This window comes from Denticeps clupeoides, chromosome 7 (genome assembly GCF_900700375.1).
Source record: "Denticeps clupeoides chromosome 7, fDenClu1.1, whole genome shotgun sequence".
Lineage (NCBI taxonomy): Eukaryota > Metazoa > Chordata > Actinopteri > Clupeiformes > Denticipitidae > Denticeps > Denticeps clupeoides.
The window spans coordinates 5,526,952-5,536,420 of NC_041713.1; the positions used below are offsets into that span (position 1 = coordinate 5,526,952).

Sequence of the window (9,469 nt, forward strand, 5' to 3'; positions counted from 1 at the left end):
TTGAGCGTGGCGGATTCAGCCCAGGGTTAGCGAGGACTGTTGACCATGGCGCATAACTTTGCATTGATTTCCATGCACACGTAAAAAGTCCTGATGTAAGTAGGTCACAGTGGAATTGGTCAATGTACATACAGTACAGGTCAAAAGATTGGACACACCTTCTCATTCAGTGTGTTTTCATTCTTTTCATGACCATTTACAATGGTAGATTCTCCCTGAAGGCATCAAAACTATGAATGAGACCTGGCCTCCACAGTCACCGGACCTGAACCTAATCCAGATGGTTTGGGGTGAGCTGGACCACAGAGTGAAGGCAAAAGGGGCCAACAATTGCTAAACACCTCTGGGAACTCCTTCAAGACTGTTGAAAAACTCTTCAAGCATTGGTGGTTCAGTAGTAGAATTCTGCCACGCAGTAGGCCCGGGTTCGATTCCCGGCCAATGCAGCTCTGTTCTAGAGCAGAGTGGCACAGCGGAAGCGTGCTGGGCCCATAACCCAGAGGTCGTTGGATCAAAACCATCCCCTGCTAACCTGAAGGTTGCCAGTTCGAATCCCGATCCGCCAAAGGTGCCACTGAGGTGCCACTGAGCAAAGCATCGTCCCCACCCACTGCTCCCTGGGTGCCTGTCATGGCTGCCCACTGCTCACTCAGAGTGATGGGTGAAATGCAGAGGACAAATTTCACTGTGTGCAGTGCTGCTGTGTATCACAAGTGACAACCACAGTCACTTCATCTCATCGTCATCAAGCTCATCAAGAGAATGCCAAGAGTGTGCAAAGCAGTAATCAGAGCAAAGGGTGGCTATTTTGAAGAAACTAGAATATAAAACATGTTTTTTGTAAAGTACATAACTCCACATGTGTTCATTCATAGTGTTGATGCCTTTGGAGAGAATCTACCAACGTAAATGGTCATGAAAATAAAGAAAACACATTGAATGAGAAGGTGTGTCTAAACTTTTGGCCTGTACTGTATGTATATATATAAATACGGTAAACCCCTTTGACCACTTTGAGGCATGGTCTCCACAAGACCTCTGAAGGCGTCCTGTGGAATTTGGCACCCAGACGTGAGCAGCAGATCCTTTAAGCCTCCATTCATCGGACCTGTTTTTCAGCAGTTCCCTAGTCCCAACTGCATACCACAAGACCTGCCATTTGACTGGAGTCTTTAATGTAGTTTTAACTGGGTGAAACCATTTTATTGCGTGTTTGACATGGACCCTCCAAATCAGTAACATTTGTTTTCGAGTGTATTCCGGTTATAAGTGGCTGGCCATACAGCAAACAGCAAGAAGTCGGAAAGTTGTTGTTTTTTTTTTGTTTTTTTTGAAGCCTACAAATAGCCTCGACATGGATTTTGCGGAGTGGGCGTGGAGAGATGGGGTCCCACCTGCGCGCCAGGCGGGAAATGTAGTCCAACACTGACCTGTACTGAAGCTCTGAGCTCCGATCTCTCTCTCTCTCTCTCTCTCTCTCTCTCTCTCTCAGCGAGGTGCCACCAGGAGCGCCAGGACTTTATTCCCCGACGCGAACATGTGGATGAGGAGCGTCTTCACCCCCCGCTCCTCGCCGAAGTTGGGCTGCTGACGCGCGGAAACTTGCTCGGTCAGCTGAAGGTGCAGTAAATAACATCTCCATATTATTTACCCTAGCGATCCCGGTTGTGTTGTTGTAGGGGGGATTTTTTTTTTTTTTTGCCTTTTATAGTGATAATTTTGAGAAATTGTGCCACTTTGGTTATTGCGCGCGTCTGGGGACGCACGCCGTGGCAAATATTGCGCATCTGCTTTTGCGTGCTTGTTTTTTTTTTTTAACAGAACGTATGCTGGTATTGCTGCTGTTGGGGGTGTCCGAAGGTCCTGTAATGCGTGGCTGCGGGCGCTCTTCTGGACGCGGACCGTTAGATAGATAGCGGCGTGTTTGCGCAGCGCGCTTGTCGCAAAGTCCACCAGAGAAGCCGTGTCCGTATAGCCTGCAGTGAGCCCGAGGCTACACGTTTCGTTCTTTCATTTGAAGTGCCACTGCAGTCTGACTCTAAAGTTGTCCAGTTATAAGCTGTAGCCACAATCTTAACCGTCACATGTACAAAAAAAAAAAAGGGAGTTGATCAGAAAAGGACCCCATTTCGATGTGGAATGAGTGTGCAATAGATGTCACTGCAGGTTTGGTATTAATCACCCTCAGGAGGATTTTAATCTCTTTTGTACTGGCCAGTCCTCCAGGCAATAGAACAGTGAGGAGGGGCTTAGTCTTGGCCTGGACATCCCGTAGCTTCAAAATCGATGGTTTGGATCGTTTGGGTGACCCTCTTATGCATCTCACCAGAGGTCCCCCTCAGCGTCGGGGGTCCCGATTAGCTTGAAGAAATAGACCTGGAATTACCCGAATAATCACACTGAAATGCTTGAATAGGTATAGCACCCTCGACGTATATGTCACAGATCCAACAGGGTGTGCGGAGTGGCCACCCGCAACCACTGAAGAAGACCAGCATGTAATGGCTGCCACGTTGGTTCATTGTACGTGTTTCACTGCATTGCTGCTCGCTGTTTGACCCACGATCCTTGAACCCTCTTCGACCCTCGACCCGCGCTTCCCGGAATACCCTTGCAGTCTGACTTGTCCTTGCCGACCAACCCAGCCCCTGTCAGTATATAATTATTACATCACCTCACTGGGGTGATGCACATGTCCATATTCTTCAGTTATTAGGAGAACAGTTCTGCCCAGGCGTTACAGTGTCTAATGCACCCCCCACCCACCCACCCCCCGGTGACACATGGCACATATTAGGAGTTCTTGGCAAGGTCCACGCACGCCTGTTGCTCAGTAGCTGTTGATGCCGGCAAGCCCTCTGATGTGCCAATATAACGCCAGGGTAGATTTGGCACATGGACACCATTCCTTTCAGGAGACGAATTCATCGCTAACAGCCTCTATTAAGGTACAGACAGAGTAGGTGAGGCTCTGGAGAACTTCATGACCCCTGTATCTCTCTCTGTGTCTCGGTTGGCTGGTGTTTAAACAAAGGGCAAAGAGACGGACAGATCTGCTGAGAGGATCACTGTTGACTGTTCCACAAAGGCTGAACTGGGATCAGTTTACCTGGTTGCTTTAAAATTAACTTTATATTTATGTCTAATACGGCCCCTGTGCACAGCAAGACTTTGCATCAAGTATAAAATGTAGGAGAAAGGACCATCTGTCAAGTGTACCTCCAAGCACAGTCCCACCAAGACAGGAAAGTACGACCAAGAACACCGTCCGTCTAAATAGATGGCCAAATAAATGCCGACCCCCCCACCAGTCTCCCCCCGCGCATCAATTACAGGAGCATGTGGCACAAGAGAACAGCATCTAGAGATAAAGGTCATAAAACGAAAAAGAATAACGCAAAAAGAACATATCCTCCGGCCACAGAAATGGTGTGGAATGGCTTCTGAGAGCAAATAATTTCATTTGAGCCCTCGGCTGTTATCAAGGATGAAGAAAGGCTTTGAGCACAGAACAAATTATATCATCTGTAAAATCAGCAAAAAAAGAAAAAAAAGCTTTTTAAAAATATTTCATTATGATTCAGATATTTACACGTAAAAGTAGTTCGAACACATGTCCGCATGTAATAGGATAAATAATTAATGCAGATGTAACATGAAAATCTGCTACAGCCCAGGATTTTGTCTCACCTAACTAGTTGAGTAGTGAATTCAGCTACTTGCTTGAACCAAAATTCGGTTCTGGATTTAAAGCTTTGGACTTCTACTGACTAACTTTATAGTTCAGTTCAATTTGCTTAGATTTGAGGTTCAGGTCCACAATAGTCCTTTAGGTCAAATGTATGACAATTCAACTTATTCGGTCGGTAGCTGAGATATCGCTTCAGATTGCAGGATGAACAAACTCTTCCTCATTGTCTTTTGCTTTTCGTGCAGGTGTAGTGTCGGTAGTGCTACCAGGAGGCGTCATGGATCTGTGGGTGTTCCCCTCGCCCTCGCCCCCGAATCTGTCCGACGTCATGATGTACGACAGCCTCCTCCTGCCCAACGACTCCGATGAGGGCCAGCGCAACGAGACGGGAAACAACTTCAATGACACCAACACTGCGGTCATCACCTTCGTCTATTTTGTTGTCTGCGCTGTGGGACTGTGCGGCAACGCGCTGGTCATCTATGTCATCCTCCGCTACGCCAAGATGAAGACTGTCACCAACATCTACATCCTGAACCTGGCGGTGGCGGATGTCCTCTTCATGCTGGGCCTGCCGTTCATAGCCATTCAGCTGGCTGTGGTCTACTGGCCATTTGGACCCGCACTGTGTCGTGTGATTATGACTGTCGACTCGCTCAACCAGTTCACCAGCATCTTCTGCCTCATGGTCATGAGCATAGACCGCTACCTGGCCGTGGTCCACCCCATAAAGTCCACCAAATGGCGCAAGCCAAGTGTAGCTAAGATCATCAACCTGGCGGTGTGGGGCATCTCGCTGCTTGTGAACCTGCCTGTAGTGATTTACAGTGGCTTGATCACCAAGCAAGATGGCTGCTTCTGCACCATTGTCTGGCCGGAGCCCCAAGAGGTTTACTACTCCGCCTTCATGTTCTACACCTTCCTGCTTGGCTTCTTCCTGCCCCTGCTGGTCATCTGCCTGTGCTACCTCCTCATCATCATCAAAGTCAAATCCTCAGGCATTCGTGTGGGTTCCAGCAAAAGGAAGCGTTCAGAGCGGAAGGTGACAAGGATGGTGTCCATTGTGGTTGCAGTCTTTGTCTTCTGTTGGCTGCCCTTCTATGTCTTTAACGTCACCTCGGTAACGGGCAGCATCAGCACAACCCCGGTATTCCGCAACATGTTTGCGTTTGTGGTGGTCCTCGGCTACGCCAACTCCTGCGCCAACCCCATACTATATGCTTTCCTGTCTGAGAATTTCAAGAAGAGCTTTCAGAACGTTCTGTGCCTGAAGAAGGTGGGCGGTCTGGACGAGGTGGAGCGGAGCGACAGCAGGCAGGACAAAACCCGCATGATGAACGATCCCACCGAAACCCAGAGCACGCTGCTCAATGGTGATTTGCAAACAAGTATATAGAGATACCCTCAGAACGGAGAACAGGTTCTTTCTGGGACATGAAGACTCTTTTATGCTGGACATGGGACCGTACACTGACAGAGACCCTGTCTGAAGGTGTCCCTGGCCAAGGTATCCCTTGGCAAATTCACTACATGTGGTGAGACGTGACACTTTCAGGTAAAGTGGTGGCATCAGTTGTTACCCTTTGATGACTAGGATTGGAATGTTCTTTGAAAGACAGACAAGCCGTTGTAAGGGACAAGTTCCCATGCTTTGTCCACGTGTACCCTTCAAAAGGCTCCACACTCCATGGAGTCAACATGGGACTCCAATAAGAGGTCTTATCCCTGAGACATAAATACTACAGACGGCCATGTGTGTATGTCTGAAATAATGACATGAACGTGCGTTTACGTCGTAAGAAGTGGTGAGAGTGAATGAGGGAGTGCATTTGTCCTTAAAAGTTTTATACGCTTCCCACCTCAAGTCCCCCCCCCCTTCCCAGTAAACATACCATTAAGGTGTCAGAATGGCGCAGCCGCACACTGATCATTAACCAAACTGCTGCTTATGCTTAACTATCCATTACCAAGAGATTGTAACGCAGGCTTCTGTATTATTAGTGTAAATATCTGTGTTTTCATTTCAAAATGTATATTCTTTATTCTGAAATGTTGGGATGTGTTGGGATATACTATCAGTTGCCGTTTCTCTGCCAAAAGTCTTTCTACAGTTGAGACTCTGGTCAAGATGAGCTGCAATTGAAAACGCTATGACATCCTGTGATGGCGACGGCTAAGTGTTTAATTTGCTTTACACGTTCTTTAGAAGGAAAAAAAACGACAAAAAAGGAACGTTTATTACTCAATCCCACAGCCATTATTACATAAGAATGAGTGCTGGCTTACTAGTTTCCTTATAACAGCTGAACCTGTTCCCTCGAATGACTCAGAATGTGAGAATCGACTCTTTGCTCCGTGGCACCATGCTCCGATTAGACTGGAGCGAAGCCCAGAAGATCTTTTCTTTTTTTTCTTGCTGTACACAGATGTCAATTTGAGAAGGGCTAGAGTGTGTGCGCCACCCTGTGGGTAGCAATGCTCCTACTCAAACACACAACCGTAGATGCCATGGAACACGGGCATCCGGACTTTTCTAGGAAGGCTCTGTGTGTTTCCAGGTTTTGCTACTCCCATCATTGTCCATCAAAATGTGCCTTTTGTTCTGGCCTGGTCTTTGGTGAGGTGCTGGTGGCAGTTGGATTTGTATGAAACAACCTGATCCCAGATCAGCAAAAAAGGGCACCTGCTATCACTCCCAGAGTTTTGGTGTATGTGCTCGTGATTTTGATTTGATTGCAGTACGTTGTGTGAGTATAACATTTCTGTAAGTGCATACAGACATATGTGTCCTTAGTGCATTCACTCCGGGTGCCTTGTGTGCCGAGTTGAGTAGTGGGTTCAGCGACTGAATTCATGCACAACCAGTAGTTGGAAACAGAGTTCTGGTTTGGGATTTTTACCTCCTAAAATGAAGTGGGCAGGTTGCAAAAATGTCACATCAACCTCCAAAGTGCCATCACTAGCCATGCAAACAAAACTGAATGACAGCCATGATGTTAGGAATGACACGGTGTTGCAGATGGGCTTCAGAAGGTCATGTAACATCTAAATGGCAGGAACAGTCTGGGCCCTGCCTGCGTAAAATTGTGTTGACCTCAATATAATAGCTTATGTTCCCTCAAATAGACATCATCAGTGATGTCTTACCATGGCAGGCTCAAAAAATAATGAAAAAAACATCATTTTCAATATTTTTATAGATGGCTATGACATGACCAAAGGGTCTGTCTACAAACACATTAATCTCATGTACAATTTCTGTGTATGCTGTTTCTCTCGGAAATGTTTTGACCCATGGAGAAGTTAGTGGAGAAGTTATGTATTTGGTCCAGCAGATACTGCATCTTCAATGGGAGCTTGGAAAATGGGACTCTCGTCCGTTCTGATGGCAATAGGAAGTTGGTTCCACCACTGAGGAGCCAGAGCTGTAAAAAAAGTCTGGATGCGGGTCTTGCTCTTATTTTGACTGGAGTAAAAGATATGTATTTAACTGTTAACTCCTTAACTATATATTTATTCACAGCACGCCAGACCTGAATGCATTACCCTTCTACCCCATTATGTGACGTTTTCTTGCGGGTCGTCTCAGCACAACCAAATGTAGTCAAGTCAGGTCATACCGGTGTTCAGCTGTTCTGTATAAAGGCTGTCTATTATAACCACTTGCTTATGTTTTATTTGCTCATTAAAATATGTTGTGATTGCATGGTTGTTTTTTTACTCATTTTAAGCAATTGAGAGAACCTGGTATAATGAGCAGCTCCCTCTGCTGGCAGAAAATGGTTTTTTTTAACCTTAAAGCAAGGTAAGGGCCTTGCTGTAGCAGCTTTATCTTAATGTTGGACATCAAAAAGCCATGAAATTGTGGCCTGTTGTTTTTAAACCCAAGCACAAGGACAGAGCTATGGTCTTTAGATATTAATCATGGCTTATGGGTTGGGATAATGGAGTGGATGAGTCAAGGCAAGCCCTCAATTCAAAAAGCTTCGTCCAAAACAGGAATTTGCATGGAATGTAAATGAGCAATCATGTTTGAGGCTTAAAAATCGGATGTGGCTTCAGAAAATATGGAGGCTCCAGGGACCCAACTTGACCCTAGCAAAGAAATAGACATTCACACACGCAACAAAAGAGAGCGAGAGAGGTTGCATTCCAGTTCAGGTCTGAGTTTTAATCGCTGAATTCGACCCTGTTGCCCCACCCTTCTGTCCCTGAATGCCCACCACATAGGTGTTACATCACTTCCTGTCCAGATCTGCCCTGGCTGCAAGTTGAAGGCTTATCAGAACGCTTTTTTTGGTGTGACCCACCAAGGCCCTCCGGCATGTGTATGCATGTTAAAGCTGTGTGTTCATATAAACCAACCTGTAATACATAGCTAAGGGAATGACTGAGTTGTTTTTTTTTTGTTTTTTTTTAACATACACTTTGATATTAAAAAAAAAAAAAGGCACAAGCATGCAACCTGAAGCAGACACACACACACACACACACACACACTAGAAGATGGTCATCATAATTAATACTTCTTCACTTTACCATGGATGGTAAACCAACTCCCCTGTGACACAAGCAACACACACCATCTACGGTAGAGTACAGTCCAGCCATGTGTGCAGTCCGAATGCCAGCATGAAGGTGTGCTGAGGGGGTGGCCGAAATCACGATCAGCATGCAGTACGATTAAGGTGCAGACAGCACCCGACCTGCCGTAATAACAGTAGAGTGTCAGATCGGCAGCAGCACCGTGCCCCCCCTTTTAACCCCTGCTGTCTGCTACTGGAACTGCTGGTCAGTCAAAACTGCAAACCTGCTGACTTCTGTCAGTAGGGTTGGGCAGATTAAGTTTTCCTCCTCTCTACTCACCGTTGATAAGCCCAGAAATATTATTTTCAAAGATTGTTATAAATACAGTGCTTCAGATGTATTTTAAGGGGGAAAAATATGTATAACATTTAGTCCGATATAGTTATAATGATTATGTTGGGGCGAATAAATGTATTTATACAAGCATTTACTGCAGTGTCATTAACCAGGTAATTAGCCCGTCTTCACACATAGCTGCATATAAATCTGGCATCATGGTTGCAATCTTCAGTGTGCAGATTGTTAAATACAGCACTTTTTCTTTTTTAGAAAATGTGGCGTATCTTTCAAACCCTAAAACAAATGCTAATTAACTTTCCAGCAATGGGATTTCTGCAGTCAAAAATAAAAATACACATAAAACTAAAACTCAGTTCTGAAATTGCAACAGGTGCCATTTAGATTTGATAAATTCAGGTTGATGACAATGACACCATCTCCACCTGTGTGTGTTTAGGCATCAGACCAATTTACTACAGAAGAAATGTCAATCCTGTTGAAAACACCCAAGATCCATCCGGATGAGAACCCATTTAAATCACCATGACCTTCATCCCCCCTCCTCATCTTCCTCTGCACAACCCCCACACGTGCAATCAGTACCACAACAGCTAGACATGACTGCACTCGAACAGAAAAATAACAGGCATAATCAGAAAAGTAAACAAGTCTGTAAGTGTCATCATTTAAAAAAAAAAAAAAAAAAAAAAAAAAAAAAAAAAAACAGTTGCAGGCGTGTCCGGTTGTGGGCGTGTCCAGGTCCACTTTTGATTCAATCACAGCCTTGGGTCGTAAGAACTGGCCAATCAGACGGCACATCAGTTCTCCCAGCAGGGCATTTCTCATAAAAACAGGTGTGTGCTACAGTCATACAGTATTTCACAACTAAAGTCACAAATAATAAGATTCATA

General features: G+C 45.5%; 1 protein-coding gene across 1 annotated transcript; it reads left to right on the forward strand.

Moving 5' to 3' along the window:
• The first annotated feature begins 1,431 nt into the window (after positions 1-1,431).
• LOC114794881 (somatostatin receptor type 2-like) lies at positions 1,432-7,397 on the forward strand. Its single transcript, XM_028987708.1, has 2 exons — positions 1,432-1,620; positions 3,937-7,397. Exon 2 carries the CDS (start codon positions 3,969-3,971, stop codon positions 5,085-5,087), a length of 1,119 nt encoding a protein of 372 aa, XP_028843541.1. The 5' UTR covers positions 1,432-1,620; positions 3,937-3,968; the 3' UTR covers positions 5,088-7,397.
• The last annotated feature ends 2,072 nt before the right edge of the window (positions 7,398-9,469 follow it).